We start from the raw sequence: 25,800 nt of genomic DNA, 5'->3' as shown, positions 1-25,800 counted from the left end.
TGTAACGACCCGAAAACCGAACCGCTACCGGCGCCAGGGTCCAGATCGACTTAAGGCCGCCGGGACCCGTAGCAAGCCTAACATACATCCTGTGAACCTGTTTAATCCCATGCATGATCAACAACATACATAAGAATTTGAACTTTTCTTTTTCATTCATGAACCAAACTCAACCTGTGCATGCATTAACATGGACATTAACATTAACCCCACTATGGAGTCCTCATCAATGCTCCAATGGGGTGACAAAATCATGCATTAAGTTTGGTTAAACATAATCATCCATAAACATTTAAGATCATGTATCTAAAAAGGGATTTACAACATACTATGGTCAAGCACACTTCTAAACCTCAATATCATCATTACATTACTCAACATTACATTACAATATCCATCATGTCCACTATGAACTATTACATGACTAAGGCATTACTCTATCCGATCTCTCGCTCTATCCTATACCTGCAAACCTGGGGGTTAAGGGAGAGGGGTGAGCTATAAAGCCCAGTGAGCAGAATAATAAAAACATTATATTAACATTTTATGCTTTCATGGAATGCATCACGTCACAAACATATCACATCAAGGATGAACTTGTCACCAATAGCCCTCTACATATCCAATAGTGCCAGAACGTAGAATGGGTCCTGGTCTTTCTCTTACATAGCATAACATAACATTCCAATGTGACAGAACGTAGAATGGGTCCTGGTCTTTCTCTTACATAGTGCTAGCGAACGTAGAATGGGTCCCACTGGTCTTACATTCCATACCGTACATATCATATCGTCACATCATAGATCGAGGGCTATGGATCATCCAACGTTCATCCACATCAACAACAACAAAAATATGCAATGTAACATATTCGTGAATTCTAATGCAAACAACCTAGTATATCTCATGGCATTAATGATGCGTGCATCATGCTAAAATGTCCATTATTTGTTTTAAAACGTAATGAGTTATTCCACTCACCTCTGGATAGCTCTGACCAGACACTGGAGCAGCTGACTCACTGCTGGGGTCCTCGGTTCCTCGGGTCCGAACCTACACAGGTGGACTCAAATGAGGGACCAAACATATATGAACATAACTCTAAACTACTCCCCAAAAACCCCCTAGGACATCATGAAACAATCATAGAAAAACATGCAAAGGATGGCTGGAAAGGGCACTTTCGGCGGCAGGTTCGGCGGCTGAAAGTCCCTCCAGGGCCGAAAGTCAGGCAGGTTCGGCGGCACCTTCGGCGGCCGAAACTCCCAAACAGAGACGAAACTCATGCATGTTTGGCGGCACTTTCGGCGGCCGAAACTGCCCTCCAGAGATGAAAGTCCTCTTTCGGGGGCAGGCTTCGGCAGCCGAAGGCTGCCTCCACAAGCGGGTTCGGCGGCCGAAAGTTCCTTCGGCGACCGAACCTGAGTTTCTCCAAAGTGGCAGAAACTCAGCTCCAACATGCACAAACGCCTCCCAACCTTTCAAACATGCATAAACCTATTCTACAACACTCCCAAACATACACAATCAAGCATACAAGTTCATAGGGGTATCAAACTAGCCTAAACCCCAACTACAACACATCAAATATACCCGCATTGCTCATAAACACACCTTAAACCCATAAACTCAAAACAACCTAAACATGCATTTCTACTCCATAAACTTGTATAAAACTTGTTTAAAACACATCATAAGCTAGAGATCGACTCCTACCTCTTGAAGATCGAGAGTAGAGGCGAGCTAACTTGGAGTTGGGAGAGATTTAGCTCCTTGGGTCTCCAAGCTCAAAACTTGTTCTTATACTCGAAAATCTTCAAAACAAAGTGAAAACTAGTGAAAATCGTGAAAGATTTGAAGGAAGGAACTCAAGATCGGTGAGGGGCGGCGGAGAGCTCACCTTGGCCGAAAATGGGGGGAAAAGCTCGCCCGTTTTCGGCTAAGGGACCCCTTTATAGGTGGCTGGCCAGGCCACATTCGGGAGCCGAACGTGCCTCCGCATGCATGCCATGTTCGGCGGCCGAACATAAGGTTCGGCGGCCGAACCTAGACTTCCCTCACTTATGCTTTCGGGGGCCTAATAGCGCTCCCGAAGGCATGCATGTTCGGCGGCCGAACCTGAGTTTTCCCCCAAGGTTATTTTCATGCAAAAACTCATTTTCTTCCTTGATTAAAACATAAAACACATTAAAACATCTTATAAAAATATGGTTTTACCCTACTAGAGGTCTCTGACACCCGAGATTCCACCGGACGGTAGGAATTTCGATACCGGAGTCTAGCCGGGTATTACATGAGGTCTCTATGTCTCAGTGAGGTCTTCTGCCTCCCTGAGGTCTCTATGTCTCAGTGAGGTCTTCTGCCTCCCTGAGGTCTCTATGTCTCAGTGAGGTCTTCTGCCTCCCTGAGGTCTCTATGTCTCTATGTCTCAGTGAGGTCTTCTGCCTCCCTGAGGTCTTCTGCCTCCCTGAGGTCTCTATGTCTCAGTGAGGTCTTCTGCCTCCCTGAGGTCTCTATGTCTCAGTGAGGTCTTTTGCCCCCCTGAGGTCTCTATGTCTCAGTGAGGTCTTCTGCCCCCCTGAGGTCTCTATGGCACAGTGAGGTCTTCTGCCCCCCTGAGGTATCTATGTCTCAGTGAGGTCTTCTGCCTCCCTAAGGTCTCTATTTCTCAGTGAGGTCTTCTACCTCCCTGAGGTCTCTATGTCTCAGTGAGGTCTTCTGCCCCCCTGAGGTCTCTATGTCTCAGTGAGGTCTTCTGCCGGGAGATCTTGGGGATCCCGGTCTTCTACCTCCAGGAGGTCTTTATGTCTCAAGGAGGTCTTCTGATGCCGGGAGATCTTGGGGATCCCGGTCTTCTACCTCCAAGAGGTCTCTATGTCGCAAGGAGGTCTTCTGATGTCGAGAGATCTTGGGGATCCCGGTCTTCTACCTCTAGGAGGTCTCTATGTCTCAAGGAGGTCTTCTGATGCCGAGAGATCTTGGGGATCCCGGTCTTCTACCTCCAGGAGGTCTCTATGTCTCAAGGAGGTCTTCTGATGCCGGGAGATCTCGGGGATCCTGGTCTTCTACCTCCAGGAGGTCTCTATGTCTCAAGGAGGTCTTCTACTCTTTTTTCTAAATTTTTCTACAAAATAAGAGCTTGCACAGAGCATATATAACGAGAAGGCTCATTGTTAATTCAATAATATTCATTAATAAATAATGTGTCGCACATGACACTTAGTTTTATTTTTCAGATGCGTGCAAGTATTAGCTCTAACGACATCAACTCATGCAATTTTAGAGAGGCAATAAACAATATTTTGCATGTGTAATGTAATACCCGGCGAGAGTCCGGCATCGAAATTCCTGTCGTCCGGTGGAATCCAGGATGTCGGAATTCTCTAGACGGATAAGCTTTATGTTTTTCTTAAGTAAGATAGTAGGTTTTCAGAGTTTATAGTTGAAATGAAAAAAGTTTTTGAAAGAAAAGAACCAAGGCAGAAAAGCCAGGTTCGGCCGCCGAAGTTGAGGTTCGGCCGCCGAACATGCATGGCTTTCGGTTTCACGATAGGCCGCCAAAGGTGGTCTGGCCAGCCACCTATAAAAGGCCCTCAGTCGGTTGAAAGGATAAGCTTTGCCGCTTTCTTTCCCTTTCTGAGGTGAGACTCTGTCTTCCTGATGTTTTCTTCATGTTTTCATTCAATCGTGCAAAGATTTGATTGAGTTTTATAGTATTTTGAAGGTTTTGAGCTAAAAACACAAAGTTGTGAAGTTTGGAGAGTTTGAAGGAGAGTTGCTCCAAAACTCCACGTTAGGATCGTTCATCTTCTTGGTTTCAAGAGGTAAGTGAAGATCCTGAGCTTGTTTTTTATGTTTTATGGAAGATTTTTAAGGTTTTGGGGGAGAGTTGCATGAATAGGGTTAAAAGAGAGTTTTTGATGTTTTTGTGAGAAAAGCTTGTATATGTGTTATATGTTTTGTGTTGTTGGGGTTTTTAGGTAGTTTTTGACCCCTTTGAGCATATGCTTAGGTGTATGCATGGTGAGGAAGTGAGGTGTTTGAGTTTGGGAGAGTTGGTGCCTTTTGGCGTGAGGCAGAGCAAGGTTCTGCCTTGCTGATGAACCCAGCTTTGGCTGCCGAAGAATGGTTCGGCCGCCGAATGTGCTGAGGACGTGACTTCGGTTGCCTAAGCTTGCCCCCGAGCCTTTGGAGAGGTTCGGCCGCCGAAGGTGCCACCGAAGGTTAGAGACTTTCGTCTCTGGAGTGCCTTTTAGCCCCCGAAACTTGCCCCCGAAAGGGTTCGGCTGCCGAAAGTTGAGATTCGGCCGCCGAAGGTGCATGAGGTTCGGCTCTGGAGAGGACTTTCGGCCGCCGAACCTGCCGCCGAAAGTGTTCTGTCCAGCCTTCCTTTGCATGCTTTGCATGGATGTTTGCGTGAGTTTAAGGGGTTTCTTGGGGAGGTTAATAGAGTTGTTCTTGAGTTAGTTTGGTCCTTCATTTGAGTTTATCTGTGCCTACACAGACCAAAGGAACCAGAGAGAGCAGCAGTGAGTACTGCTCCAGCGTGTACAGAGCCTGCAGAGTCAGTCCAGATAGCCAGAGGTGAGTGGAACTAAACTTAATTCTGTTAATTGAGAAACATAATGTTTTTAGCATATTTCATGCATCATGATTATGCAGTAGGTTGATTGCATTAGAATCCACAAATATGTTGCATTGCATAGTTATTTGTTGATATGGGTGAATGCTGAATGATCCAAGAGTCACTAAGATAAGTCCAGGAGCCTTTGACTACGCCCTGGTAGGTATAGAAGTCCAGGAGTCTTTGACTACGCCCTGGCAGGTATAGTAAAGTCCAGGAGCCTTTGACTACGCCCTTGCAATGGTAAGTACAGGTGTTATATACACATATACATATATGAGACAGGAAATCCAGGTTCCTTTAACTATGCCCTGGTATGAGATACTGGGACTATTTGGTGACAGGTTTACCCTTGCTGTGGATTGTCTGTGTTATGATGCATTCCATAAGGTCATGTTTTAATGATATGTTTTAATGTTCTACTCACTGGGCTATAGAGCTCATCCCACTCCCTTAACCCCAGTCTTGCAGGTTCAGTGTACAGTGTACAGTGGAGATCAGCAGAGTACGGGAAGAGAAAAGAGTTGTGTAATAGCTTAGAGTGGACATGTAATATTAAAAGAGATGTACTAGTTGTGTATACTGTTAAAGTTGTGCTTGACTTAGTTATTTTGTGTTGTAAATCTTTTGTTATGTACATGATCTGTATATGTATATATGTTTTACAGAGTATGTGAAAAACCAGGCTTAACAGATATGAGTTAACCCATCTCGAGCAAGCTCTAGTCAGGGGTACAGAGTATAAAGATAGTGCATACACAGGTTAAGCCTTGGTTCAGAAAAGAGTTTTATTGTTTGCAGAAAATGTATGATCATGTATGAGATTTACAGGTGCACAGAGAGTATAGCAGGCTTGCTACGGGTTTTGGCGGCCTTAAGCCGACCTGAATCCTAGCGCCGGTGACGGTCCATTTTGGGGTCGTTACAGATTGGTATCAAAGCCCTAGGTTCACATGATCGGACCTATAGAGAGAGAGTGTCGGGCTCATAGAGGTTAGAAGTGGTCAAGTGAGAGGAGGAAGATCAGAGGCCATGGAGATTGACCAGTCTCTAGATGAAAGCATGAGTGTAGGCAGATCTGACGAAGGTATGGGAGAGTCGCAGGGAGGCGCTCAGACCTCAGGGTTTGGTTATCCAGCCTTTCCTCATGACCCAGGGTATCCGATGGGAGGTATGTCGGAGTACTCTAGTTTTGTCCCATATCCTACTTACATGCCATATATGCCTTATCCTCATTATTACCCACCATATCCTATGTATCCACCTTCTCCTACCCATCTAAGTGCAGCACACCCAGAGTTAAATGAACCAGTACCTCCACCACCACAACCAGAACCAGTAGCTCCTATTGCCCAAAGACATCAACCTAGCTCATCTGAAGGTAAGGTGCAAATGACAGAGTACTTGAAATTGGATGCTCCTAAATTCAACCCAGGAGATGATCCATTTGAGTATCTTCGAACTGTGAAGATGATTACTGATGAGTTGGGAGCAGATGATAGTAGAGCCATAGAAATGGCGGGGTTTACACTTAAGTGTAAGAAAGCTCGAGAATGGTTTAAGAACTATATGGAGCCTAGGATGGACAGTATGTCATGGGGAGAGTTCGCCAATGAGTTTGCAAGGTGGGCTTTTCCTGATAGCTCCAGGGAGATGAAAGTAATAGAATTTGAGCAGTTGAGACAGACAGACGAGATGAGTGTTGACGAGTTTACAGATAAGTTCCTGGATTTGCTTCAGTATGTGGGTCAAGCCTATGATACTGATCAGAAGAAGGCAAGGAGATATACTATGAGATTGCATCCCAGGTATTCTTCTTTGATTCTTCCAGCAGAAAAGGAGAGTTTCCACTCTATAGTGGACGCAGCCAGGAAAATGGAAGCAAGTGCCAATATTCAGAGACAGTCAAAAGCACAGGCTTCGGGTTCTAAGGCCCCCAGTGCAGCAACTTCAGGTAGCAAGAGATGGGATAGAGCAAAAGGAACAAAGAGTAAGTTCTGGAGTCAAGTCAAGTCTGGTCTGGGAATGGGTAGTGGCTCAAGCTCTGGCGCAAGCAGTCCAGTATGTAGACGATGTGGGAGACCACACAGGGGAGCTTGTCAGTTGGGATCTTCAGCCTGTTTTAGGTGTGGACAGGAAGGGCATTTTTCTCGGGAATGTCCTCAGGTGACTTTTGCACCATCCCAGCAGATGAGTTCAGGCAGTATAGTACAGCCAGCAGCTCCAGCCGTGCCTCAGAGTAGTGGCAGAGGTAGAGGGAGAGGGGCAGCCTCTACTTCAGCAGCAGGTTCCTGAGGTGGAAATCCGGTAGCCCCAGCACGAATTTTCACTGTGACACAGGAGGAGGCTAACACGTCGAACACAGTGGTGTCAGGTAATCTCATCATTGGGTGTTCAGATGTGTATGCTTTGATGGACCCCGGTGCTTCTCATTCCTTTATTGCTTCAAGAGCCATAGAGAGGTTGGGTTTGATGATTTCTGAGTTAGAGTATCCTCTCTGGGTCAGTGGACCCAAGTGTGACCCATCAGTGGCAGCGTCCGTCTGTCGTTTCAGTCCAGTATTCATAGAGGGTAGATGCCTTCCAACTGACCTTGTGGTTCTAGACTTGACAGATTTTGACGTCATTCTAGGGATGGATTGGTTATCTACATATGGTGCGACCTTGGACTGTAGAGAGAAGGTAGTTAGTCTCAAAGACCAGGATGGGTCAGAGTGTGTCTTCAGAGGAGACAGGAGGGGTACACCCAGAGGTTTGATTTCAGCCCTTCAGGCTCGTCGTTTGCTTAGGAGGGGTTGTCAAGGGTTTCTAGCTCATGTGAGGGAGCTAGATAGTCAGGTTAGGGAACCAGCCACAGTTAGTCCAAGAGTTTCTCGATGTTTTCCCAGCCGAACTTCCAGGACTACCACCTGGTAGGGAGATAGAGTTTGAGATTGAATTGCTGCCTGAGACCAGACCTATCTCTATTCCTCCCTACAGGATGGCACCAGCAGAGTTAAAGGAGTTGAAAGAACAGTTGCAGGATTTGGTAGATAAGGGTTTCATCCGCCCTAGTACCTCACCTTGGGGTGCTCCAGTGCTCTTTGTCAGAAAGAAGGATGGATCCCTCAGACTTTGTATCGACTACAGACAGTTGAACAAGGTCACTACCAAGAATAGGTATCCCCTACCTAGGATTGATGATCTATTCGACCAGCTAGCTGGAGCGGGTTGTTTCTCTAAAATAGATCTGAGATCCGGGTATCATCAGTTGAGAGTTAGAGAGACAGATGTGCCAAAGACAGCTTTCAGGACCAGATATGGGCATTATGAATTCTTAGTGATGCCGTTCGGGTTGACTAATGCCCCTGCAGCATTCATGGATCTCATGAACAGAGTTTTCAGCGAGTATCTGGATCACTTTGTTATTGTTTTTATCGACAACATCTTAGTGTATTCCAGAGATGCAGAGGAGCATGCCCAGCATCTGAGGATAGTTCTGCAGACACTGAAAGAGCATGGTTTGTATGCCAAGTTCTCTAAGTGTGAGTTTTGGTTGAGGAGCATTTCCTTCTTGGGACATGTGGTATCAGCAGAAGGGATTGAGGTAGACCCCAAGAAGATAGAGGTTGTAGCTAACTGGCCCAGACCCACGACAGTGACTGAGATTAAAAGCTTTCTGGGACTGGTAGGTTACTACAGAAGGTTCGTTCAGGACTTCTCGAAGATAGTGGCTCCTATGACCAAACTGACTCAGAAGAACCAGAAGTTTGTCTGGTCAGACCAGTGTGAAGAGAGCTTTGAGGAGCTCAAGAGGAGATTGACATCAGCACCAATGCTAGCTCTGCCTGTTAGTAATGAGGAGTTCACAGTGTACTGTGATGCATCTCGAGTGGGATTGGGTTGTGTTTTGATGCAGAGTGATAGGGTGATTGCTTATGCTTCTAGACAGTTGAAGAAGCACGAGTTGAATTACCCCACCCATGACCTGGAGATGGCAGCAGTTATCTTTGCACTCAAGATGTGGAGGCATTACCTCTACGGGGTTAAATGCGAGATCTTCACTGATCACAAGAGTTTACAGTACATCTTGAGTTAGAGAGAGCTGAATTTGAGGCAGAGACGATGGGTGGAATTGCTCAGTGATTATGATTGTAAGATCCAGTATCATCCGGGTAAGGCGAATGTTGTGGCAGACGCCCTAAGCCGGAAGTCACTAGGCAGTTTATCCCATATAGCAGCAGAGCGGAGACCAGTAGTGATGGAGCTTTATAAGCTCATCGAGGAAGGGTTACAACTAGAGTTGTCTGGTACGGGTGCATTGATAGCACAGATGAGAGTGACACCTGTGTTTCTGGAGCAGATAGCTCAGAAGCAGCACGAGGACCCAGAGTTGATGAAAATTGCCAGGACTGTTCAGTCAGGCAACAGTGCAGAGTTCAGATTTGACAGCAAAGGGATCCTTCGCTGTGGGAGTCGACTTTGTGTACTAGATAGTAGTAGTTTGAAGGAAGACATTATGAGGGAAGCTCATAATGCGAGGTATAGTGTTCACCCAGGAGCCACCAAGATGTATCAGGATTTGAAAAAGGTATATTGGTGGCCAGCCATGAAGAAAGAAGTGGCGCAGTTTGTGACAGCCTGTGAGAGTTGTCAAAGGGTGAAATTAGAACATCAGAAGCCGGCTGGAATGCTTAACCCACTGCCGATTCCAGAGTGGAAATGGGAGAACATAGCTATGGATTTTATAGTGGGCTTACCGGCAGCGTCCAACAGGATAGACTCCATATGGGTAATTGTGGATAGACTCACGAAATCTGCTCATTTCCTTCCAGTTAGGAGTAACTATTCTGTGGATAAGTTAGCACAGGTATATCTGGATGAGATAGTGAGATTACATGGAGTTCCAGTGTCTATAGTTTCAGACAGAGGACCTCAGTTCACCTCCAGATTTTGGCGAAGTCTGCAGAGTGCGATGGGCACAAGGTTGGATTTTAGCATTGCTTTCCATCCGCAGACTGATGGACAGTCAGAGAGGACCATCCAAACCATAGAGGATATGCTTCGAATGTGTGTATTAGACTTTGGCGGTTCTTGGAGGCAGCATCTACCTCTAGTGGAGTTTGCCTACAATAACAGTCATCATGCTAGCATAGGGATGGCTCCTTATGAAGCATTATATGGGAGGAAGTGCAGATCACCTGTTTGCTGGAAAGAGGTAGGAGAGAAGGCTCTTGCAGGGCCAGAGTTGGTAGAGATTACCAGTAGAACAGTGCCCATGATCAGAGAGAGGATCATAACAGCTCAGAGTAGACAGAAAAGCTATACGGACGTTCGCAGGAAACTGTTAGAGTTCCAGGAGGGTAATTGGGTATTGCTAAAAGTGTCTCCAATGAAAGGAGTGGTTCGTTTTGGGAAGAAGGGTAAGTTAGCTCCACGGTACATTGGACCCTTTGAGATTTTACAGAGGATCGGAAATGTGTCGTATAAGCTGGATTTACCTACCTCTATGGAGAGAATTCACCCGGTATTTCATGTTTCTATGCTACGGCAGTTTGTGTCAGATCCGAATCAGGTTCTAAGTGCGCCTGATGTGGAGGTCCTTGGAGATCTCACGTATATAGAGCAGCCAGTGCGGATCCTTGACACACAGATCAGACAGCTAAGGAACAAGGAGATTCCGATGGTGAAAGTTTTGTGGAACCACCATAATGTAGAAGAATGCACCTGGGAGACGCAGGAGTCTATGCTTCAGCAGTATCCATATCTGTTTTGAGGTTCGTTTCCTCCTTTTTCTGTGTTTTTGTTGTTTTAGGAACATCCGAGGACGAATGTTCTTAAGGGGGGGAGAATGTAATACCCGGCGAGAGTCCGGCATCGGAATTCCTATTGTCCGGTGGAATCCAGGATGTCGGAATTCTCTAGACAAGTAAGCTTTATGTTTTTCTTAAGTAAGATAGTAGGTTTTCAGAGTTTATAGTTGAAATGAAAAGAGTTTTTGAAAGAAAAGAACCAAGGTAGAAAAGCCAGGTTCGGCCGTCGAAGTTGAGGTTCGGCCGCCGAACATGCATGGCTTTCGGTTTCACGATAGGCCGCCGAAGGTGGTCTGGCCAGCCACCTATAAAAGGCCCTCAGTCGGTTGAAAGGATAAGCTTTGCCGCTTTCTTTCCCTTTTTGAGGTGAGACTCTGTCTTCCTGATGTTTCCTTCATGTTTTCATTCAATCGTGCAAAGATTTGATTGAGTTTTATAGTATTTTGAAGGTTTTGAACTAAAAACACAAAGTTGTGAAGTTTGGAGAGTTTGAAGGAGAGTTGCTCCAAAACTCCACGTTAGGATCGTTCATCTTCTTGGTTTCAAGAGGTAAGTGAAGATCCTGAGCTTGTTTTTTATGTTTTATGGAAGATTTTTAAGGTTTTAGGGGAGAGTTGCATGAATAGGGTTAAAAGAGAGTTTTTTATGTTTTTGTGAGAAAAGCTTGTATATGTGTTATATGTTTTGTGTTGTTGGGGTTTTTAGGTAGTTTTTGACCCCTTTGAGCATATGCTTAGGTGTATGCATGGTGAGGAAGTGAGGTGTTTGAGTTTGGGAGAGTTGGTGCCTTTTGGCGTGAGGCAGAGCAAGGTTCTGCCTTGCTGATGAACCCAGCTTCGGCTGCCGAAGAATGGTTCGGCCGCCGAATGTGCTGAGGAGGTGGCTTCGGTTGCCTAACCTTGCCCCCGAGCCTTTGGAGAGTGACAGAGCGGTTGTCGAAGCCGGCCAAAAATAACCTTTCTGGTTATCAACAATTTACAACTGCAGATAGTGGTGAAATGATCGAATCCACAGGGAATTGAGTACTCACCTATTTCTCTTATCAAGACCAAGAAAACAATAATAAACTAAAAATGAGATAAATACTGAAAGTGGGATCAAATGAGATAAACAAAAAATGAGATAAAAATAAATTGCAATAAAAGTAAAATGGGGGTTTGAGATTGATTTAATTAATAAACTACTAAAAGCAATTAAAATAAACGAATAATAAAATAAAAGAGAAATAAATAATAAGAAAGCTCTAGTTGAAGTATTGGATCCACTTTAGTCATTGGGATTGATCACAGACACTTTATTCTTTTGGGTTGATTCAATAGATCAGTTATGGGGATGGAAGACGCTTCTCACCACCATTATCTCTCCTTATGATTAAACCAATTAGGGAACGTCCTCTAATTAATTACTAATTAACAAATTGCCAAGGAACGTCCTTGGGCCTTAGGTATCAAAACAATTGTCAATTGCATTAAGAAATAGAGAGATCCAATCCTAGCTACCCAAACGTATGGAGATAATGCTAGATCATGCAATTTCCTTGGGTTTGATCCCAAGTGTTCTCATGTAAGAATAATCTAAGCAATTACGGACTTAAATCATTCAAACTAACAAATAATTATTTTGCAATCAAAAATCAACGTAGATCTCAATAACAAAATAATATGAGAATTAAATATCAAATTGCATGAATATTGAATTCCCAAAAATTAAATAATATTTGATCAAGTCTCACAACCCATTAACCAACTAAAATTTCAACCAATATTCAACTAGATGGAAAATCAGCCACTCATTGACTGAATTGAAAACAGAAAAATAAAATAAAAAAAGAAAAAGAAAAGACAAAGAACCCGAAGGTGGTGGAGCTTGCGGAATTGCCGAATGGAAGAGATTGTGCTTAATTCGGCCACTGAATGGCCTTTAAATAGGTGCAGAGGGGCCACGCTGTTTAGGAAAATTGCTGGCCTGGGAGTGGATCGAGTGTGCGAGTGTCTACGTGAAGCTGGAGTGGAGGCGGGTCCACGTGCTTGTGTGTGAATGGGTCTTGATCCACTGGAGGGAATGGCGGGGCCCATGCGTGAGCTTCGTGAGTGGCGTGAATTGGTCCAGTGCATTGCTGAGGAGCTTTGGTTCGCGTGAGCGTGAGTTGCTGGAGCACTTTGGTGGAGCCCATGTGCGTGGATGTGTGGAGAGCGGCCCATGTGCAAGTGACGTGCGGAAGTGTGCTGTGCATGGCCCATGCGAAAGGTGGAATCGGCGTTGAATGCAGGCCATACGAGCTGGGTCCTCGCGAAGGGCTTGGTCCACGTGCTGGTGATCGGCCCATTTGCGTGAATTCTTTGGTCCAAGTGCTTCAATATTTAAGCTTTAAAATATTTTCCCCACTCAGCTTGTCTTGAATCCAATTTGTCAGACTTTCTCTCTTTTGCTCCAAATAATGCGGTTTTAGGGGGATTTTCTCCAAATTGTCCTTTTACACTATTTTCTGCAAAATAATATTAAAAGTAATAAATTAAGCAGAAATCATGTAAATATTTATCAATAATATTAATATAAAATGGACTAATTTATACTCTATCAGAGAGGTTCGACCGCCGAAGGTGCCACCGAAGGTTAGAGACTTTCATCTCTGGAGTGCCTTTCAGCCCCCGAAACTTGCCCCCGAAAGGGTTCGGCTGCCGAAAGTTGAGATTTGGCCGCCGAAGGTGCATGAGTTTCGGCTCTGGAGATGACTTTCGGCCGCCGAACCTGCCGCCGAAAGTGTTCTGTCCAGCCTTCCTTTGCATGCTTTGCATGGATGTTTGCGTGAGTTTAAGGGGTTTCTTGGGGAGGTTAATAGAGTTGTTCTTGAGTTAGTTTGGTCCCTCATTTGAGTTTATCTGTGCCTACACAGACCAGAGGAACCAGAGAGAGCAGCAGTGAGTACTGCTCCAGCGTGTACAGAGCCTGCAGAGTCAGTCCAGATAGCCAGAGGTGAGTGGAACTAAACTTAATTCTGTTAATTGAGAAACAGAATGTTTTTAGCATATTTCATGCATCATGATTATGCAGTAGGTTGATTGCATTAGAATCCACAAATATGTTGCATTGCATAGTTATTTGTTGATATGGGTGAATGCTGAATGATCCAAGAGTCACTGAGATAAGTCCAGGAGCCTTTGACTACGCCCTGGCAGGTATAGAAGTCCAGGAGCCTTTGACTACGCCCTGGCAGGTATAGTAAAGTCCAGGAGCCTTTGACTACGCCCTGGCAATGGTAAGTACAGGTGTTATATACACATATACATATATGAGACAGGAAATCCAGGTGCCTTTGACTACGCCCTCGTATGAGATACTAGGACTATTTGGTGACAGGTTTACCCTTGCTGTGGATTGTCTGTGTTATGATGCATTCCATAAGGTCATGTTTTAATGATATGTTTTACTGTTCTACTCACTGGGCTATAGAGCTCATCCCACTCCCTTAACCCCAGTCTTGCAGGTTCAGTGTACAGTGTACAGTGGAGATCAGCAGAGTACAGGAAGAGAAAAGAGTTGTGTAATAGCTTAGAGTGGATATGTAATATTAAAAGAGATGTACTAGTTGTGTATACAGTTAAAGTTGTGCTTGACTTAGTTATTTTGTGTTGTAAATCTTTTGTTATGTACATGATCTGTATATGTATATATGTTTTACAGAGTATGTGAAAAACCAGGCTTAACAGGTATGAGTTAACCCATCTAGAGCAAGCTCTAGTCAGGGGTACAGAGTACAGAGATAGTGCATACACAGGTTAAGCCTTGGTTCAGAAAAGAGTTTTATTGTTTGCAGAAAATGTATGATCATGTATGAGATTTACAGGTGCACAGAGAGTATAGCAGGCTTGCTACGGGTTCTGGCGGCCTTAAGCCGACCTGAATCCTAGCGCCGATGACAGTCCATTTTGGGGTCGTTACATGTAAACTTCTCCAAGATTTTTCAATTTATAAAGTACGTGATCTTTTTCTCAGGAATGTCTGTGTTAGCATTAATAATAAAATTTCATGACAATAAGCAATTATCAAGATATCTAAGCTCAGGTGAGTATATTTTGATTAAATTTATGAAATCTTTTGTATTCAATCAATAATTAATCAAAGATATTTGCCATTAACTATAAGGCACTCTTTGAAATTTAAATTCTATTTTGCTTATTTATAACTTGATGGCCATACTGTGATCATGACAAAATGCCTAGATTGCCCTTTGAATGATGATACTAATGGGTCAATGGCATTGGACGTAAATAAATCAGAATTATTCTAGATGGCAAATTATGATGGTCTTCCTATTAATATAAACAGAATAATTAATTGTTGTTTTTAATATTCTCCTTTCGCTATAACAGTTGATGAATATCTTATGCAATAAAATTATATATATATATTATTATTTTTTTTTATTTTCAGGAGGTGACAACACCTGTACTTCAAAGGATGTTGATAAATCTAACTAATAGTTTATTTTGCAAATAAAGCTTTTATTACCTCTTTACTTCTTCCTGGGCAGATGCAAATCTGCGTGGCCATTGGGTCTTCATTCACAGGAGAGCCCTCTCCGCCTTAACAATCTCGTGCATGACCCGCTGAACTTCGGCGACTCATTCAACTTCAGCAGGCCCAGGCGGCGGCCGCACTCCAATTTGGCTAGTCTTCAAGTCGGCCAGCAGGTACATCCCGATCTCCCCTCGATCGACTTGGGTATTTGATTATTTCTTGTCATCTCCCTATCACACTGATAGTTGAGGGACGCTGTTGTCCAACCAAGTAGGATAGTTACGAGTCACGCCCTAGCTGCTTGGCAACATCATTTCATCCGACCTGAAAGGTGAGCCCGACCTCAACGAGCAATCTATCCCTATGGTCGTCGGATTTGCCGAGTTCCTTTCTGTCTTGCTAAACACGGCTCCGACCTCCTTTTTTCTCACGGACTCCTCTTCTCTTTCTCTCGCCTTCTTCTTTTCTTTTCTTTTTTTTCTTTTTTTTTATATATATATACAGCCGACCTCAGAATTTCAACAAATACATATATTACTCACCCGTTTTTTCCTTTTACAGAAAATATTCGCCAGACTTCAAAGAAAAAATCAGCCGTAATAAAATCTAATAAATATTAAAATAAATTATCTGAAAGACCATCAAAATATTCTTTAGCACAATGAACCTTTCTTTTCAGCTGGGTTATCCGCTCAATCTTTCGTACCTTATGTGGATCTCAATGGGTAGATCTGGAAACTTTAGAGATAGTAAAATCTCTTTCGTTTCCCACAGACGGCGCCATTTGATAAATCTTTTTCTCCTCCTCCTCCATGATAGATCTGGCTTTCTTCTGGGTCCATCCTTATTGGGCTCCCTGATGGGTCTATTGAATGGGTCTCTCCATGTTCTATTTGATGAAAGGACCTGCAAAATAAGGAAAAACGGTCAGGGGTCCTCCAGGGATGCCCCGGCGGAGACCCTCCGACGTTCAAGTCAGGTTTCATGAATAAGAATAGTACATTTAGGCAAGAGTTGCAGAGAGGAAATAAAAGTGGAGGCTAGGAAGGAGAAAGAAGAAGTGAATCTGAGAGGAAGCCCCTTCTTCTCTACCTGTGATGTATACCTGTCTCCCTGCCACAACGCTAACTGTCTCTGTTACCCAGCTCTGTACGTACGGATGTGTCAGGCACCTACTCCATGCGTAACGGCCATTTACTTTCCCCCAGTACACGTGTAAGCAAGTCTGCTGGATATGTGGGCCGGACATCCCTTCTCATTGAACCCAGGCTCATGGTAGGCCCAGCCTCATAGTGGATCCAATTTATCCCGCGTCTCCGGATCGGGACTTGAGAGGCTGGATTGATCTTGCTTAAGGAGGGCCTGGTGGGCTTTGGGCTATTGTTCTCCTCTTGGGCCCGGCCTCGTTTAGGCAAAGGAAGCCCGGTGGTCATCATAAATTAATCTATTATGTATAAATAATAAATTAAAAATTAATTAAACTAATTTTATATTAATTTTTTGTATAATATTAAAATTTTAATATTTTATTATGAAATAAAATTATAAAATATATATTACCCTGAATACATGCATAGCAGATAATTATCAAATAAAATAGCATGTAGTTTTTTTTTATATAATATATAATATATATTTTATTTTATTTATTTTATAAATTAATTAATTTTTTTAAAATTATTTTTAATGATATTATTATTTTAATTAATATATATATATATATATATATATATATATATATATATATAGGGAAATAATAAGAATTTTTAAATTACTTTTATTAAATTTAATAATTACTAATTATCTTCTATTTTGATTGATTAAGAAATAATATAAAATTTTTATTATTTTAAAAATTCAATTTATTTGAAGATTGATTTTTATTTAAATTTAAATTATATTTTTTTATCTATAATTTAATTTTAATTAATTATATAATTCTAAAATTTATATAAATTTAAAGTCTTTACTAGTTACATTTAAATTTAAATTTAACTTTAAAAAATTTTATTATATAATTTAAAATAAAATTTATAAAAAAATAGCTAAAATTATTAAATATTTTTCTAAAAAAATATTATTTCATACTTCTAATTTGAAAAATTATTAATTCAAAAAATAAAAAATCCAATTTTTTTAAAAAATATTAATGTCCATTAAAAATTTATATTATTACAATAAAGCAGTGAATTTAATTGTTATTAAACTATTTTAATTTTTATCCTTATTTAAATTATTTAATGAGTTTGTATAAGTTTTAACTTCTTATCATATCTATAATTTTTTAATTAAGTTTTTATTATAATTTAAATTATTTTAAAAAAGTTAATACTTTTATTTTTAAAAATTTAAAAATAAAATATTGAATTTTTGTAATCTAATTCTGTTTAAACAACTAAAAACTTAAAAGTATAATCTTTATTATTAAATTAAATAATTTTATAATATTTTTATAAATTTAAAATAAATATAATTTTATAATAAAAAAGGAATAATATAATTGTTAAAAATATCATAACACTTTTTAATTATTTAAAATTTACAATTTTATTTAAATCTTAAATTTATTCATATATTTTATTATTTAAATAAATTTTATAATTAACTTAAAAATTATTAAATTTCGAGATATATATAATTATAAAAATATTAAATTTTAAGATATGAACTATTATTTAGAATATTATATCCAAATATTAAATAATATAAAAAAATATTATAAAAAAATAAATTTTAAAATAATAAATTTCCAATTTTATATTAAGATAATAATTTTAAATTTTATTAATTTATAAAGACTATTAAATAAAATATTTGTTTTAAAATAAATAAAATCTTCACAATCTTATAAAAGGAAGTGATAATTTAAGAATTATCTAAATTCATTATTCTTAGTTTTTTAATTATTTACAATTATATTTAAATTTTAAAATGAATTATAATTTTATTAAATAAACTAATTATGAAATTATCTGAAAATTTTAAATTTTAAAAAATATACTTTATATTACACTACATACAAAAATGTTAAAGGATGTGGGAAAAATGAAAATATACAAAATTATTAATAAAAATATTTAATAATTATAAAATAATATTTTAATTTAATTGGCTAAAAAATTAATATTTTATTATTATTTAAATTTCTTTAAACCCATTAATTAAATATATTCATATTAAATAACTTTTAATAAAATTTAGTAGCAAATATTCTATCAATAATGTTAAATAATGAAAATTTATGCAAAATCGTACATTTATAAATAAATTCATTTGTTAATATTATTATAATTAATATTAAATAAAAATTTACTGTTTGCTTGTGAAGGGGTCAATGCCCGTTTTTGCTCATGAATCTGGTAAGTGGGCAGCAAAGAAACTTCCATGCTGATTAGTAATGGTCTTAAAGGGTCGCTGTCAATAGGGGTGAGCACTGTTCGGTTTGAACTGAAATAACCGACCGAACCGATTTAATTTAATAGTTTGGTTCGGTTTCAAAATAAAATCGGTTCGGTTCGGTTTTAATTTTTAAAAATTTCGGGTTGGTCGGTTCGGTTCGGTTTTGGAGACAAAATAGTTCGGTCGAACCGAACCGACCGAATTTAACGTTAAACGCTCCGTTTTATTATAGGGCTTCACTTCGGCACACTTCCCAGTTTCCATCCCGTATACAGCCACCGACCTTCATCTCTTTCACAGACCAAAGCTCTTCTCTCCATCCTTCGCGTCTCCCGCAGCCACAGCCACCCACCCCAGTCGCCAGTCCCACAGCCACCCACCAGCCACCGGCCGCGGCCACCCACCCACTCGCCAAAGCCAGAGTCTCTTCTCTCCATCCTTCGCCGCTTCAGTCCCACAGCTACGGCCACCCACCCACCCAATCGTCAGTCCCACAGCACCCACTCACCGGCCATCTACCCTGCCACCCACTCGCCAAAGCCATAGTCTATTCTCTCCATCCTTCGCGTCTCTCTCTCACGGCCATCGCTCGCGTCTCTCTCGTGAGGGGCTCCTTCCTTGACAAATCCGATGTCGCAGATCGTGTTGTCTCCGTCAAGAATTTTCAGAAGGCAGATCCTTCCAAGGTAATTCCTTTCTATTTTCAAAACTACTCCTTATGCTTTCACTATAAATACCCTTTTCTGGATTGTGCTTTGTTTAGTAATCGAAAACAATGGATTAGAAGTTCCCATAAAAAATTTTAAAATTGAGTTTCTTTAGTGACACGGCTGTTAAACCCACATATTCAAAGCTGTGTATTTTTCTAGGTGAATTTGTTACCCAGAAGTTTTTTTTTCAATTATGATTTATTTTTCTAGAATTATTTTGTAAGTTCCTTTTGGTTATATATCAAAGCTGTTAAACCCACATATTCAAAGCTGTTGTTGTTTTCTTATTACTGTATTTCTGAATGTGGGAGCTCCTTTATTATAAGAAATTTATGGGTCGTTGTAAGATTGTGGTGAGCAAAACGGTAATGTGCAATAGAACTGTAATTTAGTGCAAAACCTGAATCGTCATCTGTTGGACAGTGTAAGGAGATACAGACAAAAATCGATTTCGAACCGAACCGAACTGAACCAGTTCGGTTCGGTTCGATTCGGTTTTCTATCTTATTTGGTTCGGTTCGGTTTACAATTTGAAACGATTCGGTTAAATCGGTTTTGGCCGATTCGATTCGGTACCGAACCGAACCGACCGATGCACACCCCTAGCTGTCAATAAAAAAAATTAGAGAAATGAAGAGATTGGTTTTGTTTTTGTGGGTGGAGCCCCTTGCAATCGTATTCTTTCAAGCTTTTCTTCGCAAAAAGAGGGAGAAAATTGAAGCCCATGAGGGACCACAGATTGAAAGTTGAAACAGATGGTCGAGAGACCGTGACTTTGTTGCTCTTCAATTTTGACAGCTCCCTTCCTCCTCAATAATTCAATTTAATCTGTTAATATTCCAATTTATTATTATTATTATTATTATTATTATTTGAAGCTATTACATCATAGAATTTTCCACTCCCATTTGTTAAAGTTAATAGGAGTCTGTGTCTGTTCCTCCATATGCTTATCTGAGATACAAAGGACAAACAAGAACAAAAATCATTCTAATTTTATAGTTTGGCCTAAGATGGTTTCGTAGAATTGTCAACACAAATTTAAGCCTTCCTGGCTTTTATTGTATATAAAAAGGAAATTAATTATTAAGTTGTCAGTTTGAATAATTTTAAATACTGGGTAAAATTAGATAATGCAAAATAAATTATTTAATTAAAAAATATTTTTTATATTTTTCATAAAAATATTTTTTACAAAAACAAATTATTTCCTCCAACCAAATGGAGGATTATTCTATAAAATTTCATTTTGAGGCACGATTTTCACCTCTTGAAAACTTTTTTTTTTTTATACTCACCGCCAAAATTTTTATATTTAGAATAAGACTGGACTCTAAAAAAGAATGCATATCCAAAATCTATAAGACCTTTTTCAAAAAAAACCAGCTCCACGCGACGCATTCCAATTCGATGACGAAAATCAAACCGGACAGACGTGAGCCTATTTGAAGGAAGCCTAATTCAGTAACATAATAAGAGATATGAGAGTAGACCAAGTCACCTCACAATCTTACCCGTATACGGGCTGGAAAAATTATTGATCCTATTTTTTAAAAAAAATTCTTATTGATCGTTGAGCTGATAAATAAAAAAAGTGGCTAACTAAATTTTGATTTTTTAAAATTAAATTAGCTTAAATTGAAATTAAAGATGAATTTAAATTAAAAAGTTAAATATCAACTAGATAGATTCGTCAATATGTTCTAAAAAAAAAAATTATTTCCTTGGGAGGCAATCATTTTGAAAAGGTATAATCCCTTTTAGATATTTTTTTTTTGGCTGTACCTTGTGTTATACCCAGGGACCTTGATATGGAATGCAAATACTGCTTCGCCTCTCTCTCTCTTATATATATATATATATATATATATTGATTTGACGTTGCTTTAAAATTAGGCTCCAAAACAATAATACATTAATTAAGAGATAAAGATTGCAAGTGCTAGGGTAATTCACTAATGCAATCATTCAATTATTTTCAATCTTTTGTCTTAATAGTTACAGTATACTGTTATTAGGCCATTCTGGGTGTTGATACATTTAGAAAAAAGCCCAGAGATAATTCCAGAGGAAGGACTTTTATGTGAATTTTAGCAGCAGCCAGTTTTACTTCCTACTTAGAAAGGAAAGATTCTAACTAGTTATATCTAAAACAAGTAGGATCAGAATTGAATGCTCTAAAAACAGATGCTACCACCTGCATTTTTTCCATGCGCACTTCTCTTCTGCTCTTTGCTTCTACAATGTTTTGCCGGAGATACCATAACTAAGAATTGTTCTATCAGTGACAGAAGAGGAGAAACCCTTGTTTCTTCCGGCGAAAAGTTTGAGCTTGGATTCTTTACTCCTAATGGAAGTTCTGGAAGGAGATATATTGGGATTTGGTATTACATGTCAAATCCACTTACGGTTGTTTGGGTTGCCAATAGAGATAATCCACTTTTAGATAATGATGGAGTTTTTTCCATTGCAGAAGATGGCAACCTCAAGATATTAGATGGGAGGGGGAGATCTTACTGGTCGACAAATCTTAAAATAGATTCATCTGTGGATAGGAAAACAAAGCTAATGGATACTGGGAACCTTGTTTTTCACGATGACGATGGAGAAAATCACTTGGAGAGAATTCTGTGGCAGAGTTTTGATTATCCAACCGACACATTTCTTCCAGGTATGAAAATGGATGAAGATATTGCATTGGTTTCATGGAAAAGTTATGATGATCCTGCATCTGGGAACTTCACTTTTCAGCTAGATCAAGATGCAGAGCAATATGTCATCTGGAAGAGATCGATTCCATACTGGAGAAGTGGAGTTTCAGGTAAAGTTGGCAGCTCTAGTGACATGCCTTCTTCAATATCATATTTCTTATCAAATTTCACCTCAAGTGTAGCCCATAATGATTCTGTGCCGTACATCACGTCATCATTATACATTGATACAAGAATGGTCATGAGCTTCTCAGGCCAAATTCAGTACCTGAAGTGGGACTCGCAGAAGATTTGGACCTTGTTCTGGGCAGTGCCAAGAACAAGATGCAGTCTTTATAATGCTTGTGGAAATTTTGGTAGCTGCAACAGTAATAATGAACTTGTTTGCAAGTGTTTGCCTGGTTTTCAGCCCATTTCTCCGGAGTACTGGAATTCTGGAGACTATTCAGGGGGATGCACCAGGAAGTCACCATTATGTAGTGGCAATGCTGCAAGTGACTCGTTCTTGAACTTAAAGATGATGAAAGTAGGAAACCCAGATTCTCAATTCAAGGCTAACAGTGAACTAGATTGCAAAACGGAGTGCCTTAACAACTGCCAATGCCAGGCCTTTTCATATGAAGAAGCTGAAATTACACAACAGAGAGAATCTGGTAGTGCGAACTGCTGGATTTGGTTGGAGGATCTAACTGACCTTCAGGAGGAGTACGATGGTGGTCGAAATCTCAATGTGCGGATATCAGTTTCTGATATAGGTAAAGTTCTTGCTGCTCTTACCACTTCATCGAGTTTAAATTTCCAAAAGGAGAACTTTTAGAACCATTGAGCCTATATGTAAATCTTCTTTTTACTTGAAGTTCTTCGGCTCCCAATTAATCAACATTTACTGTATCTCTTAAACCATATGTGTTAGTGAGCATCATTCAAACTCAAGTTATCTTCATTGTTGTCTAAAAACTCATGCGAACAGATTAGCATACCAGTCAAATTTCCATAAATTAAACCATTCCTTCACAGTAGATAATAAGATATCCATGGCTAGATTCCTGAAACTTTAAGATATTTTACTTTTGCAGATTTAACTTCAAGAAATTGTGGGACATGTGGTGCAAACATTATTCCCTATCCCCTTAGCACTGGAACTAATTGTGGAGATCCCACCTACTTCAATTTCTACTGCAACATCTCCTCAGGGCAACTTAACTTTCAGGCACCAGGTGGCACCTACAGAGTCACAAAAATCAATCCACAAATGCGCAAGTTCGTCATCCAAACAAATGATGCCGATAGTTGCAGAGCCATAAATTCAGATTCCAAATTCTTAAAGCTCAACCAGTCATCACCATTTCATGTGATTAGGTGGTGTTTTGCTGATCTGGGAAACTATACTTCTGCTGCATCATTTAAAGGTGGAGGTGAACTAGAGATAGGTTGGGAGCCACCACCAGAGCCAACTTGCTCTTCTCCAACAGACTGCAGGGATTGGCCAAATTCAATTTGTAAGGCTTCAGGAGATGGAAAGAAAAAGTGTCTTTGTGACATGAGCTCTCGATGGGATGGCTTGAAATTGAACTGCACTCAAGGTAAGAATGGTATCTACTCAAAAGAGTCAAGTGTTGCAGTAGCTTTTCTTCTGCATTGGAAAAACGTCAAGTGCTGTGTGTATTCATTTTGTATCTTGCAGAAGATCACAGGAAGAAAACAAATAAAACTTCGATTGGAAAGATTCCATCGTCCATTGTTGTTGCAGTAGCTTTCGCTAGTGTCATTGGTCTGATTGTGGTCTCGAGCACCATCATTTTTATGTATTTGCAGAGAAGAAGGCTTGCTATGGTACCAGGTAACTAATAACCTTGAAAAGGTTTTCAGTTGAGTCATTTCTAAACAGAATTGCGCTGTCATAGGTTCTGCCATGAGGATATTAGAACCAGCCTCAAAACTCTGGTGTTGAAGTTAGTGGGATACAAAAAAAAAAAAAAGAGCATAAAATTAGTTCTATGTAATTTTAGTCCGACATGAAATTTGGAATTTTATATTCTAACTGGAATATGATGCTTTGTTAAGTAATGGGATTGATCCTGTAAATTCAGGAAACAGGGGATCTCTGCAAAGACATCTAGGCCTTCACTTGTATAGCAGTGAGAGACTTGTGAAAGATATAATCGACTCGGGTAGGTTCAACGAAGAGGAGACAAAAGCCATGGACGTGCCATTTTTTGACTTGGAAAGCATATTAGCTGCTACAAATAAGTTCTCAAATTCAAACAAGCTTGGACAAGGTGGGTTTGGACCTGTTTACAAGGTAATAACACCCTTCTTTTTCCATTTATTGCTTATCAAAAAATCAGACATTAAGTTCATCTGTCGGCTAGGTGTGGTTAACTTGGATGTCCTATGGATTCTACAATCAGGCTACATTTCCTGGAGGAGAAGAGATTGCTGTTAAGAGGCTCTCAAGTAGTTCTGGTCAAGGCATAGAGGAATTTAAAAATGAGATTATTCTGATAGCCAAACTTCAGCATAGGAATCTTGTCAGGCTTTTAGGCTATTGTGTTGAAGGAGATGAAAAGATGTTACTCTATGAATACATGCCTAATAAAAGCTTGGATTCCTTCATATTTGGTTAGTTCTTTCATCTTGCCATTTTTGTTCCACAAGTACTGGACTGATAAAGCATTTAAAAAAGAGCCGCTGATCTTATGTTCTTGAATGACAACAAAAATCTTGCCAGACAGAAAGCTGCGTGTGTTACTGGACTGGGGAATGCGTTATAGCATAATTCTGGGAATTGCTCGAGGACTTCTATATCTTCACCAGGATTCCAGGCTGAGGATCATCCATAGAGACTTGAAAACAAGTAACATTTTGCTAGATGAGGAGATGAACCCCAAAATTTCTGACTTCGGCTTGGCTAGGATTTTCGGAGGCAAAGAAACTGCTGCAAATACCAGCAGAATAGTTGGAACCTAGTAAGTTTCATGTCAATTTTTGAATTATGAAAGTTCATTGTTCAATCTTTGTGGCATATACCTCTTACAATATGATCTTCCTCGTATATAAATACATTCATTAGCATACACTTCCATTGACGACTTCTGGAATTAATCTTGTTGTGAAGTGGATATATTGCTCCTGAGTATGCATTGGATGGCCTATTTTCGTTCAAGTCAGATGTGTTCAGCTTTGGGGTGGTGGTGCTTGAGATTATAAGTGGAAAAAGAAACACAGCTTTTTATCAACCTGAACAATCTCTGAGTCTTCTAGGTTATGTGAGTTTGTGAAACTTTTTATATATTTCTGAACTCAATAATCCTCCATTATTATTTCATGCCACTTCTCATCACAAAATTGTTCACAGGCCTGGAATCTATGGAAAGAAGAAAAGGCTTTGGATCTTTTAGACCCAATCCTGAGGAAAACCTGCAATGCAAATGAACTTTTCAAGTGCTTAAATGTTGGACTCCTATGTGTACAAGAAGATCCTTTTGACCGTCCCACAATGTCAAGTGTGCTACTCATGCTTGGCAGTGAAAATACTAGTATTCCAGGACCTAAACAACCAGCCTTCGTGGTCAGAAGATGCCCTTCCAGCAGAGCTTCTTCGTCTGGCAAACCAGAAACTTGCTCCAATAACCAGTTAACAGTCACTCTGGAAGATGGCAGGTGACAGATAGGTTCTTCTATATGTGACCTTTGACTTTCCATAGAGGTCCTCGCAGTCTTTTTTTTTTTTTTGGTCTCCCGAAATTTTCAGTTTCATTTTATGCATTCTTGGTTGTATCCTCTATTAACTGTATATCAGTTATTTACGGGATTGCATTTATATACTAGTTAAACACTTTGGATAGGGGTTAGCATTTCGTCGATTCGGTTAAAAATTAAAATTAAATTGAACTGAATAAATTAAAAATTGAAATTTTGGTATTTATAAAAATTGAATCGAATCGATTATAATCAGAAATCAAATCGAACCGAACCAATCTGATTTGATTCGATTCAATTCAGTTCGATCGGTTTGAATTTTTAATAATTTTTTTTATTTTTCA

At 39.8% G+C, this 25,800-nt stretch overlaps 1 protein-coding gene across 6 annotated transcripts; it reads left to right on the top strand.

The window, feature by feature from the left end:
- Positions 1 to 18,586: 18,586 nt before the first annotated feature.
- Positions 18,587 to 25,584, top strand: LOC122721462 (G-type lectin S-receptor-like serine/threonine-protein kinase At4g03230). 6 transcript variants are annotated; one of them, XM_043949251.1, is made up of 10 exons: positions 18,881 to 19,019; positions 21,329 to 21,427; positions 21,517 to 22,509; positions 22,831 to 23,337; positions 23,439 to 23,594; positions 23,845 to 24,056; positions 24,166 to 24,376; positions 24,486 to 24,723; positions 24,873 to 25,023; positions 25,113 to 25,584. In XM_043949251.1, the coding sequence occupies exons 2-10, from the start codon at positions 21,394 to 21,396 to the stop codon at positions 25,419 to 25,421; spliced, it is 2,811 nt and encodes a 936-aa protein (XP_043805186.1). In that variant the 5' UTR covers positions 18,881 to 19,019; positions 21,329 to 21,393; the 3' UTR covers positions 25,422 to 25,584. The 6 variants fall into 6 exon arrangements, with proteins under 6 accessions (XP_043805185.1, XP_043805186.1, XP_043805187.1 ...); XM_043949254.1 differs by lacking the exon at positions 18,881 to 19,019 and having other exon boundaries at positions 21,339 to 21,427; positions 21,517 to 21,714; positions 21,795 to 22,509; XM_043949250.1 differs by having other exon boundaries at positions 18,587 to 19,019; positions 21,329 to 22,509.
- The last annotated feature ends 216 nt before the right edge of the window (positions 25,585 to 25,800 follow it).

Source organism: Manihot esculenta, chromosome 13 (assembly GCF_001659605.2).
Source record: "Manihot esculenta cultivar AM560-2 chromosome 13, M.esculenta_v8, whole genome shotgun sequence".
NCBI classification, from domain to species: Eukaryota; Viridiplantae; Streptophyta; class Magnoliopsida; order Malpighiales; family Euphorbiaceae; genus Manihot; species Manihot esculenta.
This window is presented reverse-complemented; position numbering and strand designations above follow the sequence as displayed.

Excerpts from the sequence above, each read along its gene's own strand:
- LOC122721462 (XM_043949249.1), top strand. The coding sequence starts at position 21,231 with ATGCTACCACCTGCATTTTTTCCATGCGCACTTCTCTTCTGCTCTTTG. Across the intron at positions 23,338-23,438 it reads GAAATTGAACTGCACTCAAG|AAGATCACAGGAAGAAAACA; the intron begins GTAAGAATGGTA and ends TGTATCTTGCAG. Across the intron at positions 24,057-24,165 it reads GGTTTGGACCTGTTTACAAG|GCTACATTTCCTGGAGGAGA; the intron begins GTAATAACACCC and ends TTCTACAATCAG.